Source organism: Calidris pugnax, unplaced genomic scaffold (assembly GCF_001431845.1).
Source record: "Calidris pugnax isolate Ruff unplaced genomic scaffold, ASM143184v1 scaffold7, whole genome shotgun sequence".
NCBI lineage: Eukaryota > Metazoa > Chordata > Aves > Charadriiformes > Scolopacidae > Calidris > Calidris pugnax.
This window is the reverse complement of record NW_015090762.1, coordinates 490563-513382: the sequence shown is the minus strand read 5'-3', so window position 1 is coordinate 513382 and position 22820 is coordinate 490563. Positions and strand designations below refer to the sequence as shown.

At 52.1% G+C, this 22820-nt stretch overlaps 2 protein-coding genes across 6 annotated transcripts in view; both read right to left on the bottom strand.

The window, feature by feature from the left end:
* Positions 1-2985: 2985 nt before the first annotated feature.
* Positions 2986-4957, bottom strand: LOC106887058. 2 transcript variants are annotated; one of them, XM_014940529.1, is made up of 2 exons: positions 4010-4957; positions 2986-3945 (listed from the first exon to the last, which is right to left on the bottom strand). In XM_014940529.1, exons 1-2 carry the CDS (start codon positions 4733-4735, stop codon positions 3739-3741), a joined length of 933 nt encoding a protein of 310 aa, XP_014796015.1. In that variant the 5' UTR covers positions 4736-4957; the 3' UTR covers positions 2986-3738. The 2 variants fall into 2 exon arrangements, with proteins under 2 accessions (XP_014796015.1, XP_014795931.1); XM_014940445.1 differs by having other exon boundaries at positions 2986-3928.
* Positions 4958-4959: 2 nt separating this feature from the next.
* The window catches only part of MTMR3 (myotubularin related protein 3), a 90575-nt gene continuing 72714 nt past the window's right edge, over positions 4960-22820 (bottom strand). Inside the window, exons 14-21 of one of the 4 annotated variants that reach the window (XM_014940099.1) lie at positions 20908-21093; positions 16917-17087; positions 13753-13898; positions 11692-13096; positions 9390-9500; positions 8821-8909; positions 7292-7318; positions 4960-5131 (exon numbers count right to left, since the gene is read on the bottom strand). In XM_014940099.1, coding sequence (XP_014795585.1) covers positions 4960-5131; positions 7292-7318; positions 8821-8909; positions 9390-9500; positions 11692-13096; positions 13753-13898; positions 16917-17087; positions 20908-21093 — 2307 coding nt within the window. The remainder of the gene's footprint in view (positions 5132-7291; positions 7319-8820; positions 8910-9389; positions 9501-11691; positions 13097-13752; positions 13899-16916; positions 17088-20907; positions 21094-22820) is intronic. The other 3 variants (XM_014940178.1, XM_014940255.1, XM_014940337.1) reach the window with 3 other exon arrangements.

Genomic DNA, 22820 nt, shown 5'->3' with positions numbered 1-22820 from the left:
AAATTTATTAAGATCTAAATATTCACTCTGAGGCTACAGCAGAATAAATGCTGTTACAAACGAAATAGCACGAGGGTGTAACACTTTGCACTGCTGCAGACAGCTCTCTGCTCTCAAAGGTTTGAAAACATTTAAACGGTCCTGACGTCATCGATCAGGAATCAGGTGCCATTTTAATACAAATTCCACCAAAAAAATAATAATAAAGTACAATCAACTGCATCACCTGTTGCCACTGCAAGGTAAAAATCATTTCATAACGTAACGACGGGAAATCGGTTTAAAAAACAGAGTTGTTAAATAGTAAGATAAAACTTTAGCAGCATTTTAAAAAATTTGAAAGTCTGAAGAATATGGTAACCTCAAATCCCGAAATGCAACGATCCGAGCTCGGATGGGGGGAGAACGGGGTGGGAATTGGTTTTTCCCCTGCCCAGGACTGTCCCGTGGGTGCAGCGTGGGACAGGACAGACGGACACGGGGCTTTCTCCTTCTGCCTCCTCGCTCTAATGCTGGTGGACTCCTCCTTTAACCAAAAACCAGGCTGAATTGGTAAAAAAGCTGCTTCCTGCTGCGGGGGCTGGGTCTGGGCAGCGTCCCCAGCCCTGCCCTGTCCGTGATGGCACCGAGACCCCCGGGAACCGCTGCCGTCCCTCGGAGGAAACCCCCTCCCGGAGCAGCGGCAGCTCCGGCAGCGCAGACTGTGCCCTGCGCGGGTGGGGGCTGCGTCCCTCCCCCTCCCCCTTCCTCCCAAAACACCCCAAATCGCTGCTTTCGCTTCTTAATCAAGAAGGGTCACTCCGTGGAGCCCAGGGGCTGGCTCCCAGTGACGCCCACCATCCAGCCCTGGGTAACACCCACTCCCCGTCCCGCGCCCCAGCAGAGGCCGGGTGCTGCCCTCACTCAGCGCGCCCGAGCGTCTCCCACCCCCCCCGCGTCCTCCCCACTGACCCTGGGCAGGGTGTTCCCCTCCATCTGTGGAGCGGTTCCCGACACCTCCTCACCCTTCCCCACCACAGAGCCTTTGGCTCCTCACCACCACACCTCACCAGCACCATTAATGAAGCTGTGAGCAACAACCTGCCGTGGAACGGCTGCTCTGCCACCTCCCCCAGCCAGGAGAGGCCGGGCTGGGCCCTGTCCCACCCGAGGGACCTCCGCTCCTCTGACTGTCCCATCCCTCAGCCACTATTTGTGAGGCTCCCGAGAAGCCGCACCAACCACCCCGTGTGTCAGGAGATGGTTTCACAGAGAAGAGCAGCGCTGTCCTCCCCGCGCAGGAGCCCTGACAGAGGGGAAGAGGACAGGAGCTCGTTAGGAAGAACTCATCAGCAGGAAATGAGGTGGTGCCCGGGGCCGGCTGTGTGCTCTCAGCAGAGCCACCCCTGACGCAAAGCTCTTCTGCAAAAGAATGGTTTCACGCTTTGTGGGAGATAAAAACTTCTCCCCCCGAGGACACGGAGGAGCCTGGTGGGTTCCACTCAGTGAGGAACACCCGAAGCCTGCAGGGCCGGGAGCACCAACCCGCCCCAAGAGCGATGGGTCAGTGAGACAGGTCTTTGGAGCAACTCAGGGATGAAGGGAGCTCCACAAACCCCAATTTTGGTGCATCCCTGAAAACCTGCTGTTCCTTTGCACCTTCTTAATAGTGCAAACCGTTAGAGACACTTTTTCACTCTTGAAGCTGTAAAGCCCCCCCCCGCCCCGCCCCCCCCCCAGCTGCCATCACGGCTCTGCCCAGAGGCTGCAGTTTCACTTGATTCAATAAATACCAGCAGATTATCAAGCGATTGTGCACAACGATTGTGATCAGAACGGGCTTGTCCCAAAGTAACTCCCAGTTGCTCGCCCCCAAATTCAGGGCAAATCCTCTTGGTTTCAAATAGGTAAGAAGAGAAGCAGCGGGGGAGCGTGTGCGAGGGGAGCGGCTGGAACCAGCGAGTGGCCCAAGGAAATGAGAACAATCGGCCCCTGGGGCGGGAGGAGACTTTTTCCGGACACAGAGCAGTTGGGTTCCCACCTTCTGGGGGCGGGATGGAAAGAGATTAAAACCTGCGGGAGTTGGGTTTGTTCCCGAAGAGCCCCGGCCCCACCAGCAGCAGGGAGGGGGAGGGGAAGGTGTGCAGGGGGGAACCGGGCTCTCGCCTCCCGCCGGTGGCTGCAGGGACGGGGACACTGAGCTCCCTTCCCCAAACGTCACCCAAAGCTGCTCCTGCACTTGGGCCAAGGTGATGGGCTCAAGGCTCTGAGGTACCACGGGTGGTTAAAGGGCAAAAGAACAAGGGGGTTGCGGGGACAGGGAGGTTCTGGCAGAGCTCCCCAGCTCCAGGAACATGGTGCCACACGCGGGTGGTGTCTTTGTCCCCTCCCCGGGACCCTCGTGCCAGGAAAACCAAGCTTCCTAATTTTAATTCCAAGTTTAGGAGGAAGGGTTTGTTGTTCCTCACAAAGACACGCAGCTGAAAAGCAAAGCAAAGCAAGAGGAGGCCCCGCTGCAGCCTCCCCCTCCAAAGGCCTTGGTGTTTCTGCTGAACCTCAAACCCACCCCCTACGAAGGACAGGGAAGAAAAATAAAAAAATTAGAAAGTGTGTTAGCAAATGCTCCCATGCAGAAGTCTAAACTTTATTCACTTTTATTTATATATTTAACAATTCTAAAGTATTTACTTCTCGCTTTGACAAAAAATGAAAAATATAGGAGCACTTTACTCTCTTTAGGAGAGGAGGGTTATATGTACAGCTACGGAGAGATACTGCTTCCTCCTTTACATACAAAGAAAAATAATATTAATAAAAAAAGTGCTTCATCGATCAAAAAAAGACTAAGAGCTGCAAGCGTTTATTCACACTGTACATCACAGACCCCGAAAACCCGTATCAGAACCTCTTGGCACCTGTCACCAGGAGCTGCAGAATCTTAGACCCCTTTTTGACTCTCTGGTTGCACCGCAAGCCCTTCACACAGTGTTAGTGGCCACAGGGGCTCCCCCCCCCAGCCCCACGGGGAGCTCCGGCCGTCGGCCGCGCTGCTTTGGGAACAAACGTTTGAGATTGACTCCCCCACAGAACCCATCGGTGGCTTCTCCTCCCTCCTGATGGTCTGAGAAGCCCTTGGAGCCCGTCCCCGGGGAGGTGCCCAGACGCCCCGTTCCCGGAGCCCGTCCCGTGAGGACACACCGGCCGCTCCGCTGAACCCCCCCCCACATCCCAGTTTGTCTTGGGAATCCTCAGCTTGTGCCACCGCAGCCCCAACGCTCCTTCTGCAAAGGGTGTGGGGAGTTCACAGCCAACAACAGAACACCCTGGTGCTTCTTTCCCCCTCAGACCTCACAAACATTCCCGATGGTTTTCTCTGCGCGATACCCGCGTTGGATCACGCCATTGCGACATTCCAGGGAAGGGAAGGGAAGCCCTCCTTTCCCAAGGTTTCTTAGATTGTTGAGCTTTTGTATTTAAAACTCTCTGATACTCCAGCAGGATTGGTTTGTTCTTGAGAACATCACCAGAGAAGCAGGACCTTTGTCGGGGCGATGCCCTGGAAGCAGGATCCGTGTCTCCTCCTGGCCCCGCCGCGCTGAGCGGGCTCCGGGGAACAGGGAAGGGACGAGAACCCACCACTCGTTAAAAAACAGATACTCAGGAGATTCACACTTTAATGAGGTGACCTTAAAAGCGACTCAGATCGGGACAGGAGGGAGAAGGGGAATCCACGATGTATTGTAGGGCTTTCCAAAATCCTCAGGCAGGATGCTCCTCTCTGGAGCACTGGGCACGGGCTGGGGAAGGGGGCAGAGCCCAGCAGTGGTGCCCTGCGAGGGGCCGAGCCCAGGAACCCCCCGGGATCCGAGGGGCTGGTCGGGACATTCTCATTAAAGTGCGAGTCTCGGCAGCAGGAGGAGGGGCTGCGTGTGCCCACCCTGACACACACCCTGCCCTGACACACACGCTGCCCCAAACGTGGCCCCAAATGCGGCCCCACATCCCGCACACCCTCCCTCAGCCGACACACCCTGCCCTGACACACACCCTGCCCCGACACACACCCTGCCCCAAACGCGGCCCCGCATCCCGCACACCCTCCCTCAGCTGGGGCAGGGACACGAGTGGAAGGTTGTTTACTTTCCCACTGGGATTTAAGATTTAAATAATGAATTGTGTTTAGAGGACTCCAAAGAGAGGTGCCCGGGTCACGCCTCCCTCGCCCGGGCAGACCCTTCAACCCTCTTCTCGCAAACAAGCGCCCGTTTCCCGTTCCCAGCCTCGTCCACGGGAGCCACCGCGGGGGGGGCCGATGGTGCCAGGACACCTGGATTGTGTGTGCAAGGACAGAGCCCCCCGGCGTGGAGACCCCCACCCGATCCCCCTTCCCGCAGCGAGGACAGCGACAGCCGCTCTCAGGGCAGAGGGAGGGTGCTCTCCTGGGAAAGAGATTCCCGTTTCTTCTATAGCAGCAACAGGTTCCCAAACAGCAGTGTCTCGTTGGGAAGTGAGGAGTGATTGAAAGCTCTAGCGCTGACGCTACAGGCGGCCCCGCTGCGCGCCCCGGCCGGGCTGACGCCCCTCGTCTCCTTTCCTCCCCGGAATCGTCCCTCTGACACGGCTCAGCAGCGGGAAACACGGAGGGAAACCTGGTTCTGGCACCAGCTCCCTTCCCGCTTCCACCATCTTCCAGCAAACAAACGGACATATATATATTATTATATATATACACACACACGCACGCACGTAGACACATACACACAGATAGGACCGGAAGGGAAGGGGGAAGAGCTGGAAAAGGAGGATCCCACAATCCAGCGGTACGTCCCGGAGCTCCGTCCCGCCGAGCGGCGTCCCGGGCCCCAACCTCCAAAGTGCAGGGCTCCCGCCTCCTCCCGGCCTCGGCCCGCCCAGAACCCGCCTCCTCTGATGGGGAAGAGTCGGCACCGGCTGCTCCCCGGCCGTTCGTGGGCTGGGACTTCAATTGGAGGTGGCAGTGATGGGTTTGTCCAGTTCGAGGTCAAGGCTGGAGCCGCTGGGGTGCAAGCTGCGATAGCAGGATTTGCAGACTCTGCTGGGCTCGAAGAGCTGCTGGCTGGGAACGGGCACCTTCTGGTTACAGCAACTGGAGCAGAACACGTTTCCACAATTCCTTGCGTCGGGAAGAGAGGAGGAAGGGAAAAGGAAAAGATTAGAAGGAGTTGGACAAAGTCACTCGAGCTCTAACGTCCCTGGGTGCGTGGTGACGGGGTGAGCCCCGGGGGCTGCAGTTGTTGCTCCCCAAGCACCAGGACGGGGACACAGACCCCGATGCCTGCGCCCCATGTCACCGGCTGCGGCGGCCGGAGGGGAGCTCAGGGTGAGGGGCAGCAGGGAGGAGCACAGAGGGGCCCGCGGCACATGGTTACAGCTCCTCACACCTCCCTGCAGCACAAGGCTCCCATCTCACACGGGAGGGGACTCCCCCACCCTCACACAGGGCTCTCTCCATCTCCTGCCCAGGAGCACGGGCTCCTCGCTGTCACCGCCACCCCGGGGACACACGAGGGGCTGAGGGAGAGCAGACACGGGGCCCTGCTCCGTAGTGATGCACAGAGACACCTCGTCCTCTTCCTCCCGCGTGCGCTGCTGGGAAGGGTAAGCACGGGACAGACGAGGGAAAAAATATTAAACCCAGTTTCTGCCGCTGAAATCCTCCCGCTGCCCCAGCCCCGCGGGCTCCTCTGCGGCGTTCCCGGCAATCCCAGGCTTCTGCGTAAAGTCAGGGAGTGCCCAGGGATCATGCAAAGCCAGGGGAGGGACAGGCGGGTAAATCCATGCTGCGGGAGGCGGTGGGGCTGCGGCGGGGGAGCGTCTCACACGCATTCCGGTCAGAGGGCAGCTGGTGGAGGACACGCTGGCGCATGCACCTCACGGCAATAAAATGTAAACCCTGCAAAATAATTCCCTTCTCCTCTTGCAGCTCCCCCCCTCCCCCCCAAATCTGCTGCTGCTCAGCCCGGTGAGCACCGCAGGGCCCCGGCCTCCGAAACCCCCTGTTCCTTAAGGGGCTCAGAACAGCACCCAGGGACCTGCGTCTGCAGCGCTCCCTCCCTGCCCGGTCCCTTCTCCTGAACTCCTTGGAGCGGGATCCTGGGCCATCATTGCTCTGGGCTAGAAAAGATTCCCTGCCGCCACGGGGCTGACAGAGGACTCTGCCTCCACTCAGCAGCTTCCATTCATCCCTCCTCGCCCAGAGACAAGACTTCCAGATGTCAGGCGCTGACGGGGAAAGAGTCAGCGGAGAAATCCCATTTCTCACTCCAATGGGTTCCTTTTCCCAGCTCCACACGGTGGCTCTGGGTCTCAAAGGGGAAACCCTGGCAGCGGGAGCCCCACAGCCACTCGCCTTCCTGCGGCGCCTCTCGGCCCTGCTCAGGGCTCTGTTAGAAACCAGCGCCAGGAGAAGCCGCAGGAGCGTTCCTGCAGCAACACCCGGCAGAAGAGCGGCTCCGAGAGCCCCCGTCTCTGTGCTCCAAGAGCCCCCACCCAGCAGGAGCTCTCTGCCCACAGGCGAGGGCAGAAAAGCAGCTGAGGGATTAAAACAAGGATCTGTTTGTTGTAGCTCATCAGCTTCCTGACACACGCTGGGGGTTGCTGTTGTTTGATCCTTCTGTGACGGATAACTGTGTTGGGAACAGCTCCCAACAACCTTCTACCCTGGTGGTCCCTCTGCTTCGCTTGGGAGATCAGAGAGAGACGTTAAAAAACGTGCTGGAAAAGCCATCTCCCTCCTGTGAGGAAGGGTGACTGTTAAAATCCCGCTGCTGGTGCCTCAGCTCACGGGTGTTTCTCCCTGTCTGGGTGACACTAACCCTCCCCAGCTCGGCGTGACCTCTCACTGCCACAGCCCTTGTGAAATGAGTGGCAGCTCCCGTGACCAGGCTGCAGAGCGGCACCAGAACCGTTGGATACCGCCTGGATCTCTCCCCCAAAACCAAGGCAAAAAGGGAAAATAAAAAATAAAAACACACTCGAAGGATGGGCTCTTCTCAGTTAGAAGTGGAGCATTCTCTGTTACCCACACACACGCCGTGGCTGCGGTGAGCGTTAGTGTCACCCACACCCCGGTTTCAGCTCCCAACAAGCCAATCCTGAAGGCCCTGCTGCGGAGAGAGGCCGGTCCGTGGGGATGAAACCCCCAGGAGCTGGCACTGCCCCCCCAGCACCGCGCCGTGGTGACTTCCAGGCAAGTGAGAAACAGGGGGGGCAGAGCCCAGGTTAGTTAGAAAAGACAGACGGACAACAGAGAGCGGCTGCTGTAAATGCTCACCAGATCTGACCAACGCGTTCAACGTCCCTGCAAGGAGGGGAGAGAGAGCTCAGAGGGGATGGGGAAAGGAACCACATGGAGAAAAGGAAGGGACTGCCTGCTTTGATCCCCCTCAAGGCCTCCCAGCGCATGGATTTCAACTCGTTTCCCCCGTCAGGCAGGCCGGGGAGCAGACTGCCACTGCCCACTGGGGTGTGGAAATGGGAATGGGTGGGTTTCTTGCTGGTCACCATTCCTTACTGGTCTCTAGCACAAACCAGCAGAGCGCAGGTGGGCAGCCTGGGCAGCCCAGCCCAGGCAGGGGAAAGCTGAAGGAATAGACACTAGAGGGAAATTTGCAACTGAACAGGAAACCTCAAGTTTTGTTTTGGTGTTGGGGTGTCCTGGGGGCATCCATGTGCCAGGGTGTCCCCAGAGGCCAGCCCAGGGACAGGGAAATGGAGGTGCCAAATGCCATCTGGGTGCCCTCCACAGCAGGTACCACGGGGAGAAGGAAAACCCTATTTAAACTCGGGGTTTAAAAGTTTTTAACTCTTATCAACCCCTTCAGACGCGCACAGCCATGTGCTTAGTAATTTCCCTCTTCCTCTGAAGCCTTAAGACAAATTTGCACAGATACAGTGGACATGCAAAAAAAAAATCAAAGCCTTTCAACTCTTGTTCCTTCTGCCCTGGGTTTGGTTTATCTTTCAAAGACGACTAAAGGGAGCAAAACACAAAATGGGACACAAACCAAGGAAGATGTTTATGATTCTCTACGACTTCAAAAAGCGATGAAGCATCCCAATGTGGTAACTGCCATTTGCTGAAATGACACTTCTTGTAATGGCTTTCTCATGCCCAGAAATGAGGAACAGGGATTTATTCGAAATGGACCTCAGAAATCTGAGCTTCTCTGACTCTACCCAGAGCATGAGCTCATCAAAAGGCCTCCGCCACCTGCTCCTCATTAAGCCCCTGCTGCCTGCATTAGCTGTTGCAGCCTCTGCTGGCAACACGTTTGGCAAAGAACAATCCAGAAAACTTCTCCTTGACGTAGGTGTCCTCTGCAGGTTCTCTTCCACCAGCAGTGGAAAAGGGAAGAGCGGTTAGAGAAGGGAAGGAGCGACTTTACCACCAGCAATGGGAAGAAGACAGTATTCGTAGAGTTGCAGTATTGAATTATTGAATGCAGAGGTGACAAACCAGTGGTTTTTATTATTTACAGCCTCTTAAGAAGCTAAACAGCTGCCTCCAAATCCAGCTTGAGGACAAAAGAAGGCGGGATGTGTTTAGGCTGGGATGGAGCAGAGACCAAATTGAGCTTTTTAGATATTGACTCTGCATGAACTGGAACTCCCTGGGAGAAACAGCTCCGTCCTGCCAAAGCCCTGGGCTCCTTCGGGAGCGTGCACCGTCCTGCCCTAAAACTCTGCCACCTGTCCCTGAGCGAGGAACTACGTGTCAAAGAAAGCCCTTTCCTGGTGGAACGGGAGAAGGGACAACTGTGTGCCCCCCTCCCCGCCGTCCTGTGCCGAAGCCCCGCTCACCTGCAGTGGTGCTTCCGACTGGCCAGCCAGAAGGCGCTGTCGCAGCCGTAGCAGTGCGCTGCCAGGTGGTCCGGGAGCCACCGCGTCACCTGGGGACAGAGAAGACATTCATCAAGGAGAGGACCATTCATCAGAAACAGACCCATCTCACTTGAGCTCACCAATTCAGCATTTGTTCTGTTCTAAAAGCACGAACTCAGCGCTCGCACCCAAGACAGACGGCAGGAACCTTCCCTTTGAGAACAGCACTTCCCTCAGACAGAAATTAAGTCAAAAACGTCAAATTCCTTAGTTTTTTCCGTGCTTTAAAAGTATTCAGGCCAAGAATATTCACCAAGCAGGTGTGCACCTACAGCTGCTTTAGCTACCATCCCTTCCCCAGCTTCTCAAAGACAGCAGAGGGCTCATAGGCACAGGTACTGATATTTAAAGTACGAGAGACAAGCGAAACACAAGGAATAGAGTTCCCCAAGAAGTGGCAGGTGACCAAAGGCCGGAGGATCATTTGGATGAGGAATATCCCATCCTACTGGCAAAGAATGAGCGATTTACGGGGCGTTAGTCTGTACCTCTGTGTCCTGTTTATCCACCTGCTCCCAGCTGGCTTCAGAGAAAATCTCTGTGCTGCAGCGAGACAAGCAGTTCTGATCCAGATTGCTTTCCGAGTCGGGGATAGAAGTCTGTTGGCAAACAAACACAGCTGAACAGAACCCTCCCGGATCCCTACCTCCACAAATCAAAACCCGGACACTCTGGGGGCACCTCCAGCTGAGGGCAAATGTCACAACCTACAAATGTCCCCTCCCTACAGGGCACAGGCGGCAGCGCCTTTTCCGATGGGACCAGAAATGCCACGCGCTGAAGGGGGTTGTGCAGCAGAGAATTGCAAAAAAAAACCAAAAAAACCACCACCCAAACCATGGAAAAAAACCCCAACTGGTCAGGTTTTGACCCTCCAGACGATGGATTTTAAAATGGATTTGTAAAATGGATTTTAGATGTGTTTTCTCATGCGTTAAGCACAGAGTTCTGGCACCACTGTGGGTGATGAACCAAAAAAGCTCCAGTTTCATGGTGGCATTTCCTTTCCGAGGCTGTTTCACTTTCAAAATTAATACCAGTCATACATACAGCTTTTTGTCAGCAAAAATTCTGGAAAACACAAACCAAATCACACCTGGGAAACTCAGAATTTGAGCTGTATATATTCCATATATATATATTTTTGGGGAGAATAATGCTTCTTTAACATAGTCTATTCGGGTAAAGTTGTATTTTAACTGACTTAAAACTCAGCCAGCCCTTAAAATACATTAAAACTAGCAAGAAATCTTGAGTTAATGCCTTTCTGTGCCTGAGGAATGGGTGCCTCTGGAGCTCCAGAAGAAAACCTCTCCCTCCCAATTTGAGGCACAACCAGAAAGCAGAGATCAGACTCTGGGTTCTGACACCCAGCCCTGCACTGCGGTTTGTGAAGGCCCTTAAAAAAATGGGAGAATAATAAAATAAAGCCAAATCACCAACTTTGTCCAAGGAATCCAAGCTTTTGCCAGTGACAGAATCCCCACCGGTCGGAAAGGGATGCCCGAGGCAGCACCCAGTGCTGTTATCTCCGATGTTAACAGCCAAGAAGGCTCCCAGAATTTCTCACACCAAACGTACCTGGGACTATCCAGCACCTCTGCCCCTTCTAAACAACAGCACGGTACGTAGACAAAAGTTGGAAACCTCTTACAATTTATTTTTCTTTTCAGATACAAGCTCTGTCTCAGGGATCTTATGTCTCCTCGCCTTCCCCTTCACGCCCTCTCACTGTCCCCAGCCTGTTCCCCAGGGACCTCTCCCCTCTTCATTTATTTTATTTAACTAATAATCCTTTGAAAGCCCAATTTTTGCAGCCACCTGCAGAGCTGCTCCGTGCACAAAGGGCTCTGCAGAACAGGAGTCCTGCTCATTCTCTGAACCAGGTGGGATTCAAGCAACGTAAGGCACCGACTGTATTTCTATTGACTTTTTATTATTGTTTATTAGTCAAAAGAGGAGGAGAAATTCAGTAAAAAACAGGCAGGGGAGAAGCAACTTAAAAAACCACCCAAGACATACAAGCAAACTCACTAGATATTGACATCTTGAATTTGGGATTATACTTATTTCATTTTTGATTTTAAAATGTCTTTTGCACCCACAAGTAGGTAGATGGTTTCATTGCTGCAGCAATCCCCACACCGCATTCGAATCGCGCCTCAAACTGAAGGCTCTACTTGGACGACTTTAAAAAAAAGCACAGTCAGTTTAAAAGCTGCCTTAAAATTTTTAATTTGTTGAGAAAAAGCCTCATTGACATAAGGCTGTCACAAAAGCTCTTCATTTCTTCCCGCTAACGAGCCGGGAGCAGCCCTGCCTTCGGGAAAGCGGGAGGATTGATGCATTGCTCTTACCCCAGGTGTGCAAAGCACCCAGAGATCATCCTGTGCTCCCGTCCCGATAAATGGCACAACCACTGCCTTAGAAACTACGATCTTTAACCGGATATGAAAACAAGAGTAAAACAATTTTTATTTTTTTTTTAATAAGGCCAATGAAGGGGTTGAAGTACGTCCAGGTACGTGTGAGTAACGCTCTGAAACACCCACCTTGAAATAAACCTTTGCTACGTTTATGCTCAAAGTGCAATACAGTGAAAATCTGAGTCACCATTAATTGCCGTTTGCCACGTGCTCGGTCATTTGCCCTTTTCAGAAGGACCTGGAGAGTTTTGCAAGAGCCTGCATGGCCAGAACGATCACTACCTGAGGTGGGAGTACGCTGAGATCCAGCAGGTGATCACTAGCCCGCTGTCTCCAGAGGTGGCCCAGTTACCATCTCACTTACCACTTCGTCTCCGTAGTCGCCGTTGAGCCGCAGGGAGCTGTTGAGGAACTGGCTCTCCAACCGGCTCTTCAGCTCCTGCACTTGCTTCTTCAAGGTCTCCACCTCCTGCTGGTGGCCGGTTTCTATCTGGCGCAGGCGCTGCTGGATGACGTCGGTGTAGACGGGCATCCCGTCATCGTCCAGGTGGCTTCTGGCGGGTTGCTCCGGGCTCCCGGCTGCCTGCTGCTTACCCAGGTGACTGAACATCCACTTCTGGTGCAAGTTCCTCAAGTGAAACTGCGCGGAGCTGCAGCTGGCGGCGGAGACCTGCCGGCTCAGCGAGGCTTTGATCCGGCCGTCCTCCCCGTTCAGGCAGTGCCCGTTCGCCGCGTGGTATTTCTGGGGGATGCTGAACCCCGCAGACCTCTCCGCCAGCTTGTTCTCGGGCTCCAGCTCCCCGTTACACACAATCTCATCCTTACATTCAGCTAAAGGCAAGGCACAAGGGGAAGGCATCGGGATGTGTGTGTTGCTGCTACCAGAAGTCCTATGCACTTTTGTTCCCAGTTTTTGAAGTTCTAGCACGCTCTCCCCCTCTGGCCTATGGTCAACAGTTCGAGAAAGCCCGTCAGCGCTGTTGTCCATCCGGTGAGGTCTGTGGCAAGGACTCTTAGGAAGGAGCTCTTGCTTTGCTTCATTCTCTGTTAAGGTTTCGGTAGAACTTTCAACGTTGGATGTTCTTGCCTCGTAGGGGGCTGTGAGAGGGAAGGGAAGGCCGGCCGGTGCTGCGTGGGACGGGCTCTCTGCTTCGCCTTCAGCTTTGCCAACACCTTCCTCCTCCGGCTGCTGCTGAGCCTCTCTGTTCACACAGCCCTCCAAGGGAGCTGCCTGCAGTCCTTTCCCCTGAGGTAGCTTCTGGAGAGCGTTGCTGAGATCAGCGTGCTCGTCCTGCTGGCCTTTGAGCTCAGAAGCACCTTGTGAAACTGGATGTGGGTTGGACGCCGGATTGTTCGTTGCGATACCTTCGTCCTCCTCAGCCTTCTCACAGACATGCAGATTTTCAGTTCTCTTCTCCTTATCCAGGGCAACCTCGTCCCCTTTACCTGCTGTCTCCAGGTTACCCCTCAGGTGCTCCTCCAGACCAACGTCGTCCTTAGTGGCCTCTTGCAGAATGTTCTCCATCTGTCCCTCCGCCACGCCGGCGGCCACGGAGAGCTCTGCTCCCAGAGGAGCCCTGCCCGCTTTGCCCAGGCCGTCCCCGTCGAAGGGCTCCTCCCCAGGGTTGCCCAGGCTGCTCAGCTCCAGCGACCGCCGGTGCTCCTGCCACTTCTCGTTGAGGCTGGGGTCGCTGCTGCGGCGGTTGGCGGTGGGCACGCTGCTATCGCAGGCTGTCGTCAGATTGTCAAAGGATCTTGTCTTTGGTAACCTAGAAATAAGCAGAATCCACAGTCAGGGGAGTATTTTTTTCCCTAAATGCTTAGCTACGATGGCTTAAAAACTCCTCCCTCTGCCCCCCTCCAATTAGGACAATAACAATCTGCTCACTAATGGACTTGTGTGAAGTATTATTGAGGAGCACATTGGGCCCATCTGTAGCACAGAGCTGCTTTGTTGGCCGTCAGGAAAATACATTCAATCAGACTTCAAACACTCCCAGAATAACCCCTTCCCCACAAGCACAAGTGCTTACAGTCTGCTCACGCCTCCTCACCGGTACGTGCTCAGAATCGTTGTACAAAAAAGCGAAGAAACAGTTATGCAACACAGAAAAGGAACTCCAATTCCAGATAAGCAAATGAAAGCTTATATCCCACAAGGATATAAGGAATCCTACACGGCCGTGTAACACCCGCAGCTTAATTCTATTTGCTGATCTCCTCTCTGTTCCGCTGTCACCTCTGAAACTCAACAGCTCCCAAAAGGGAAAGAACAACAGGCTGCTTTTGGGCAGGTCACACAGTCCCATAAAGAACCCGGTGCAAAACCCCTCCCTCCCCACCGCCAGTGTTCTCCTCATTATATCCCACAATATTCCCTGTTGATCTTACTTTACAGGACGGGATTGCTGGGCTGGAGGCTCACCTGCCCAGAGGCTGGTCTTCAGGGCTGGAGCCTGGCACGGGGTACGGGGCACAGGTGTCGTCTGCGGGGGTGGAGGGGGAGGAGCAGGGCAGGTACACGGCGCTCCAGAGCATCAAATTCCGCACGTGGCACACGGGGTACAGCACCTGGGGTGGGGGGAACAAGCCGGGTCAGAAACAGAATGTAAAAAGCTGCTCCAGTCTGCAATCCTGGTAGTTTATTATTCAGGGCTGCAGCTGGGAGGCTTTGCTGGATCTCCGAAGGCTAGCGAGCAGCTCCAGCATTTTTAATCAGCTACACTGGGATATATAATTATCTCTGCTTTCAGAGACAGAGGCTGAGGCATAACAATGCTGGCTTTCAGCTTCCCCTCAATGAATCACTGCAATGTGAATCTACACCTCCATAAGGCTTCCCAGCCGGGCAGGCTGCTGAGGAATTCAGAGGCTCGTTGTCAGCGCCCACATTTCCCTGTCCCCTGCGTTACACCACACCGCCCGAGAGCTCAACTAATCACCTCCTTCCGCAGGCTCCAGTTCATCACAGCCAGCCCCTTCATCACAGCCAGCCCCGTCTTTCAGGGAAGCACTCAGATGTTAAAAATTAAGTATCCACAGAAATACTTTGCTGAAGAGGCAGCTTGCTCTTAAAAGGGATTCCTTGGCTCTGGAATAGGCTTTCTGCTTCAGCTTAGCACCACCTCGGGTCACTCTATCAATTCCACTGCTTTCCCAGGCAACTTTTTTTGTGGAAAAGCTGGTGATGGTGGAGAAACAGTCAGGTTGTGCTGGGGCTGAGCAGAATCACAGAATCTTCTAGGTTGGAAGGGACCTTAAAGATCATCTTGTCCAACCATCAACCTAACTGACAAAAATAGACACCCACACAACAAACAAGGAGCATCATCACTAAACCAGACCTCCCAGCACTACATCAACCCGTCTTTTGAACACCTCCAGGGATGGGGCCTCAACCACCTCCCTGGGCAGCCCATTCCAATGGCTGAGAACCCTTGCAGTGAAAAAATTTTTCCCAATATCCAGCCTGAACCTCCCCTGGTGTAACTTGAGGCCATTTCCTCTTGTCCTGTTGCCTGTGACTTGAGAAAAGAGACCGACCCCCATCTCTCTACACCCTCCTTTCAGGGAGTTGGAGAGAGCAATAAGGTCTCCCCTCAGCCTCCTCTTCTCCAGGCTGAATAACCCCAGCTCCCTCAGCCTCTCCTCATAAGACTTATTCTCCAGACCCCTCCCCAGCTTTGTCGCCCTTCTCTGGACCCGCTCCAGCCCCTCAATGTCTTTTTTATGGTAGGGGGCCCAAAACTGGGCAGAGGGAAGGCTGGGGGGTGGCTCGGTTTGGTGGGTGCTGCTCTTAAAACAACTCGGGTTTTATACCAGATGTGGCTGCATCCCAGAAGCACCCTCTAAACTCTGAAGTAAAGCCACAAATACAAGACAGGAAATTATGAGAACTCCCACATACGGATAAATTATCCTAATTAGCTCCATACGCTACAGCGCAGTGTTTGCAGAGAGCAGAGGCCAGGTCACTGACTGCATCTCCACCGCAGGACACGCAGGTGAGGGCAGCCTGGGGCCAGAAGGGCTCCCTGCCCACACTGCCCACGTCAGGAGCGCTCCGAGGACCAGGCAACCTGCTGGTGTTTTCAGGGAAAACTTAGATCCTCTAAACTCCGCACGAACCATATTTATCTGCAATGCCTCATGCTGGCAGCTATCACGTCCACTCCTATGATGGCATCAGGCTGGGAAGCCTTCAAGAGCCATGGTGGAGGTCGCCAGTGGCAATGACAATGACAAAGGGGCTCAGGCTGCGTGGCCAGGGGACACAGACAGCCCCAGAGGGCAGACAGGAATAGAAAAGCCATCTTTTTCTAACAAATGTAGGCATCAACTCTTTCCTACTAAGCCAGGTTTTCATATTACTCTAAGGAACAATTAAAAGCCACATCTATCACATGCAAAAACATTGCATCGTCCTTACCGTTAGATTTATGGAATCTGATACTTTTATAAACAAAAAGGGTTTAAATATTTATGAAAGTCTTGGCTGTCCTAATGAGGATGCCATTTGAGGACTGACTGTTCACGTACCCACCACTCTGCATCCCTAATGCCTTGTGTTCCCATTTATCAGATACACAAAAGGCAACTATGTCCCTTCCCAGAAGCTGCAGTGATCTATTACTATGGAAGAGCCAAACTGAAAATGTGAAAAAATGAAGAGAAACAGAGATACACTAAATCTGAGTTCCTTTTTCTGCTCAGATTTAAGATTAGTATAGACACAGTGTCTCGGTTTGTGTGTGGTTCTACGTCACTCCTCCGACACAGCTCCGTTCTCTAGAAAGGTCTAGAAGTGTCACACACTGAAATGTTTTCTGTTGCAGAAGACAAAATATTTAGTTCCAGAAAACGTATTTCTGGCAGAGAGACATTTCTGAGGTTGCATTTGACGTTCCTCAAATACCAGCAAACTTCATGCAAGGCTTGAAACGTCAGACCGGCCCGAGCGTTCGAGGGCGAACACGGAGGGGAGAGCTGGGCACAGCGCCCTGGAAATCACAGAATCACAGAATCTTAGTGGTTGGAAGGGACCTCTGAGATCATCGAGTCCAACCACAAAAAAAAAAGAAAAAAAAACAAGAAAAAAAAACCCCAAAACAAAACAAAAAAACCCCCACCAAACAAATACAAAACACACCACACCAAACGCCCACCAACTAAACCCCACACTCAACACCTCACCATAAACCAATAACCTTGGGCACTAGAGCAGGCCCTGAAGAGCCATGTCTATACGTTTCTTAAATACCTCCAGGGATGGTGACTCCACCACCTCCCTGGGCAGGCTGTTCCAGGGCCTGACCACCCTCTCAGGAAAGTAGTTCTTTCTAATATCTAACCTAAATCTCCCCTGCCCCAACTTCAGACCATTTCCTCTGGCCTTGTCGTTCATCCTTTGGGAGAAGAGGCCAACACCTGCCTCTCTACAACCTCCTTTCAGGAGGACCTGCCTCTTTCTACTGCATTCACAGTGAGGGTGAAGCCATCACCACGTCCCACCGCTACAAGCCTGGCTGGTTTCTTCATGTCCCCTCTTTGGGGAGCATTATAGGCGGGGGCGGGGAGGGGGATACGTACGGATTCAGACTGGGAGGAGTAGAGCAGGTTTTTGAAGGCTTTGTTTGCTGCCCGCAGCAGAGACCAGACAGAACAGGTCCGTTCCTGAGTGTGTTTCTCTCCTCTCTCTTTCGCGTTGTTGCACAGGAATGTACCAAAGAGGCAGGAGTAGGTGTGCTGCACCAGTTTCACCTGCACAGACCAGTAGCACACCGTCACATGGCAGAAGAGATCAGCTTCACATCAGAATCAACGTGCCAGTTTATGCAGCAAATCTTTCCCTTCACGGGACATTACACCCCATTCCCGAACACTGATGTGCATTTTTTGCCTACCTCCTTATAAACTCATTGCAAAAGAACCCAAGCATGGGGGAATCTTTTAAAATCATAATTAAAAAAATATAAAATATAAAGACAAAATATTTGTTCATAATCAAGTATTGCTGATTCAAAGTCACAGCCCTGTAAGGACAGGCAAAGGAGGCAATTGTGATATCTGTTACAAAACGTTAAGGCAGCACAGAAAGGCAAAGAACGGTGGGGAAAAGTGTTAATTTGTGCAGGTTGGTGTAAATGCACACAGCACACACACCCTCATCACTATTCACTCCATGCTGGGCACCCCATCTGACACATTAGCTTAATACAAACTTTAAGCATATAAATGACTTCTATAGGATTATTCAGATGTTAAATGAAGACAAGTACTTCAATAATCTAATAAATTAAGGGGTTTACTCTAAAAAGGCCAGAATCTAAGGGCACGCTGCCACACAGCTCCTGCAGATCAGCAGTACAACCAGTTATAACCTCCCGCATCTCATTTCCCACCCGAGGACTGGACAGCCACTGGGCTGGGTGGCTGAGCTGGCCAGGGGTAACTCAAGTCAGCCACTAATCACAGGAATGTGCTTTAAAGCTCTCCGTGGCTGAGACAATTCATAAAAACTTTTATTCTTCAGATTATCAGTCCTGCAGTCAGGGACTGTCTCTTTCCCAGAGACCGGCTTTCCGGCCTCCAGAACTGATTTGGACCAGATTTCTGATAGGACAGCTGTCCACGTCAAAAGAAAAGAAACACAGCTCATATATCCTGCATATTTTCAGCAAAGAAAGAGAAAAAAATGAATGGAAAGCCAAGGGGGAGGTTGGGTTTAGAGGAGGAGCCTTCAAGTCAAGACAATATCAAAATAGGGGGGAGTTTATATAGCCAATATGTGTATTATACAGGAATTATTTCAGCACCTCTTAGGTGAGACTATTAAGTTAGCATCGTTTATTTATTTCTTTAAAAATCTAAAAGAAGACCTCAAGGGTCCTACTTCTGTTTTAAGAGCAAACATGAATTACACAAGTACTTTTGTCTACTGCATCTGGGCAGTTTTCCAGTTTCCTTTATCAGGTGGCAGTGTATCCCAGGTAAATGGAAAATCAGAACCCCCTGGGGACACTCTAGTATGTTAGTACCGGGCACTGGTTTAGCAGCAGTCTATAAAACAGCAATCTCTCAAGCCACAACTCACAAGGAATGCTTCGTTAAACTCGAAAGAGCAAGGGAACTGCCTCTGGAGCTGATGGACGCAGTCCAGCCACTGTAAAAACACTGGGCAGCGCTCATTTAGGTCATCCGAATTCTCACCATGGCCACAGCGATCGGCAAACTTGTGGCCAAAATCCAGCCACTCCGTCTCCACTAGCACCTGGAAACCCTGCAGAAATGAAAGCAAAGATGAAAAATTCCCGTTTTCCTTCGGTTCAGTTTTCTAAGATGGTGTGAGACTCCTGGGAATCACCTTATCACCGTGTCCTCACTCCCTCCCGTTCCCCGTCAGCACCGGCCTCGTTACTCAATTCTACAGCTTTACCTAATGCCTGTGTTGGGAAACGCTGCACTGGGAAATGAGGGCTGATATCAATTCCCAAACCTACATGAATGGGAAAGGGAACAGGTTTCTTGGGGACTGGCAGGGAAGATGGGGATATGAGACCTGTCTTGGCCAGGCAGGGGCAAGCAGGAACTTCATCTCCACCAAAATCCTCCAACATTTGGACAGGAAGAGGAAGTTTCAAAGCTCTCCCCTGACAGGCAGAGCGGTTTGTCATAAAACACAAAAATCCACCCCCGACGGGCCATCCACACTCAGAGAGCACTGGGCTGTGCGTGTACAAACCCAGCACGGCCCCAGGGCTGATTAAAGGCTGAACTGCAGGATTTCTCATGCAAAGAGCATTTCAAACAGCACTTGGCTGAGCACCTGAAGGTGACACCTCACCTTACGGGGCCTGAAACCCACCGCAGGTCAGGAAGGGTTTGAATTTTAGTGGAAAAAAAAATTGTAGAGCATGCTGTAAGTCAATGGGTGTAATTAGAGCCAAAATAACAGCTGAAAAGCTTGAAATGTGACAGTGCTGAAGACTCATTTTCCTAAATATTTCTGCTCCCTGCACAGACTGGACAGTTCCTGGGTTCCTCCAATGCGGTGGTGATGCAAAGGCTGTGCAGAGAACTCTGAGGGGAAACCCCAGCACTCCCAGGAGGGAGCAGGGGGAGGTTCTGTGCCAAGGATGTTTGACCTGATGGATGGCAACTTCTAGAACCCATGGGAAAAAGGATCTGAGGAAGTTTCCACAATTTTATCCAGAAGACACCTAAATATTTCTGCTCCCTGCACAGACTGGACAGTTCCTGGGTTCCTCCAATGCGGTGGTGATGCAAAGGCTGTGCAGAGAACTCTGAGGGGAAACCCCAGCACTCCCAGGAGGGAGCAGGGGGAGGTTCTGTGCCAAGGATGTTTGACCTGATGGATGGCATGCACAGACTGGACAGTTCCTGGGTTCCTCCGATGTGGTGGTGACAAGAGAACTCTGAAGGGAAACCCCAGTGCTCCCAGGGGGGACCAGGGGGAGGTTCTGTGCCAAGGATGCTTTGACCTGACGGATGGCGACTTCTAGAACCCATGGGAAAAAGGATCTGAGGAAGTTTCCACAATTTTATCCAGAAGACATCGCTACAGTTTAAACTCCTGCTCCTCCCATCGGAGGCAACAAAGGCCTCTTGTGTGTGGGCTGGGAGACGGGATCCAGCCAGCGCCCAGAAGTGATGGGGGGAAGAAATAAATTCAGGCTGAAACCCCTCCAAAAATAAAATGGAGTGACAGAGGACAATGAAAACATGAAACTGGAAAAACACACGGTTGGGAAATCTAGAAAAGAGAAACTTTTGTGTCACTAGTTGGCTGAGGAACCGCAATGGAGTAATGGGAAGCACAGTATGTAGCGCTTTGGAATCCACATTCCTAAACTGAACACAGGAAGCACAGCCCATGACTGTGCACTTACAGCAAAGGGGGGAAACGTAACCTGCTCTTGAATTACAGCCTATATTGACACCTAGAACTGTATCTGCAGACTACAGTTGGTAAACTCCTGCTTTTTCTAGTAGAAAAACCAAACTAGAATCATAGAATAGAACCATAGAATTGCCCAGGCCGGAAGTTTCCGGCCTCCAGAACTGATTTGGACCAGATTTCTGATAGGACAGCTGTCCACGTCAAAAGAAAAGAAACACAGCTCATATATCCTGCATATTTTCAGCAAAGAAAGAGAAAAAAATGAATGGAAAGCCAAGGGGGAGGTTGGGTTTAGAGGAGGAGCCTTCAAGTCAAGACAATATCAAAATAGGGGGGAGTTTATATAGCCAATATGTGTATTATACAGGAATTATTTCAGCACCTCTTAGGTGAGACTATTAAGTTAGCATCGTTTATTTATTTCTTTAAAAATCTAAAAGAAGACCTCAAGGGTCCTACTTCTGTTTTAAGAGCAAACATGAATTACACAAGTACTTTTGTCTACTGCATCTGGGCAGTTTTCCAGTTTCCTTTATCAGGTGGCAGTGTATCCCAGGTAAATGGAAAATCAGAACCCCCTGGGGACACTCTAGTATGTTAGTACCGGGCACTGGTTTAGCAGCAGTCTATAAAACAGCAATCTCTCAAGCCACAACTCACAAGGAATGCTTCGTTAAACTCGAAAGAGCAAGGGAACTGCCTCTGGAGCTGATGGACGCAGTCCAGCCACTGTAAAAACACTGGGCAGCGCTCATTTAGGTCATCCGAATTCTCACCATGGCCACAGCGATCGGCAAACTTGTGGCCAAAATCCAGCCACTCCGTCTCCACTAGCACCTGGAAACCCTGCAGAAATGAAAGCAAAGATGAAAAATTCCCGTTTTCCTTCGGTTCAGTTTTCTAAGATGGTGTGAGACTCCTGGGAATCACCTTATCACCGTGTCCTCACTCCCTCCCGTTCCCCGTCAGCACCGGCCTCGTTACTCAATTCTACAGCTTTACCTAATGCCTGTGTTGGGAAACGCTGCACTGGGAAATGAGGGCTGATATCAATTCCCAAACCTACATGAATGGGAAAGGGAACAGGTTTCTTGGGGACTGGCAGGGAAGATGGGGATATGAGACCTGTCTTGGCCAGGCAGGGGCAAGCAGGAACTTCATCTCCACCAAAATCCTCCAACATTTGGACAGGAAGAGGAAGTTTCAAAGCTCTCCCCTGACAGGCAGAGCGGTTTGTCATAAAACACAAAAATCCACCCCCGACGGGCCATCCACACTCAGAGAGCACTGGGCTGTGCGTGTACAAACCCAGCACGGCCCCAGGGCTGATTAAAGGCTGAACTGCAGGATTTCTCATGCAAAGAGCATTTCAAACAGCACTTGGCTGAGCACCTGAAGGTGACACCTCACCTTACGGGGCCTGAAACCCACCGCAGGTCAGGAAGGGTTTGAATTTTAGTGGAAAAAAAAATTGTAGAGCATGCTGTAAGTCAATGGGTGTAATTAGAGCCAAAATAACAGCTGAAAAGCTTGAAATGTGACAGTGCTGAAGACTCATTTTCCTAAATATTTCTGCTCCCTGCACAGACTGGACAGTTCCTGGGTTCCTCCAATGCGGTGGTGATGCAAAGGCTGTGCAGAGAACTCTGAGGGGAAACCCCAGCACTCCCAGGAGGGAGCAGGGGGAGGTTCTGTGCCAAGGATGTTTGACCTGATGGATGGCAACTTCTAGAACCCATGGGAAAAAGGATCTGAGGAAGTTTCCACAATTTTATCCAGAAGACATCGCTACAGTTTAAACTCCTGCTCCTCCCGTGTCCGAGCAGCAGCTCAGAGCAGAGTGTTCAGACACAGACCCCTGTCGGAGGCAACAAAGGCCTCTTGTGTGTGGGCTGGGAGACGGGATCCAGCCAGCGCCCAGAAGGGATGGGGGGAAGAAAGAAATTCAAGCTGAAACCCCTCCAAAAATAAAATGGAGTGACAGAGGACAATGAAAACATGAAACTGGAAAAACACACGGTTGGGAAATCTAGATAAGAGAAACTTTTGTGTCACTAGTTGGCTGAGGAACCGCAATGGAGTAATGGGAAGCACAGTATGTAGCGCTTTGGAATCCACATTCCTAAACTGAACACAGGAAGCACAGCCCATGACTGTGCACTTACAGCAAAGGGGGGAAACGTAACCTGCTCTTGAATTACAGCCTATATTGACACCTAGAACTGTATCTGCAGACTACAGTTGGTAAACTCCTGCTTTTTCTAGTAGAAAAACCAAACTAGAATCATAGAATAGAACCATAGAATTGCCCAGGCCGGAAGGGACCTCCAAAGGCCATCTAGTCCGACCCCCCCGCAGTCAGCAGGGACACCCCCAACTAGACCAGGTTGCCCAGGGCCTCGTCGAGCCTCTCCTTGAATATCTCCAGGGATGGGGCCTCAACCACCTCCCTGGGCAACCTGTTCCAGTGCTCCACCACCCTCACAGTGAAGAACCCTCTCCTCATCTCCAGTCTAAATCTGTTCCCCTCCAGCTTGAAGCCATTGCCCCTCGTCCTGTCACTGCAGGCCTTT

What these genes read in the sequence shown, in the direction of transcription:
- LOC106887058 (XM_014940445.1), bottom strand. Translation starts at nt 4,735, where the DNA reads ATGTGTCTACGTGCGTGCGTGTGTGTGTATATATATAATAATATATAT. An exon ending in AGGGTGTGTGTCAGGGCAGG is followed by an intron (nt 3,929 to 4,009) that starts GTGTGTCGGCTG and finishes TGTCAGGGCAGG; the next exon opens with GTGTGTGTCAGGGTGGGCAC.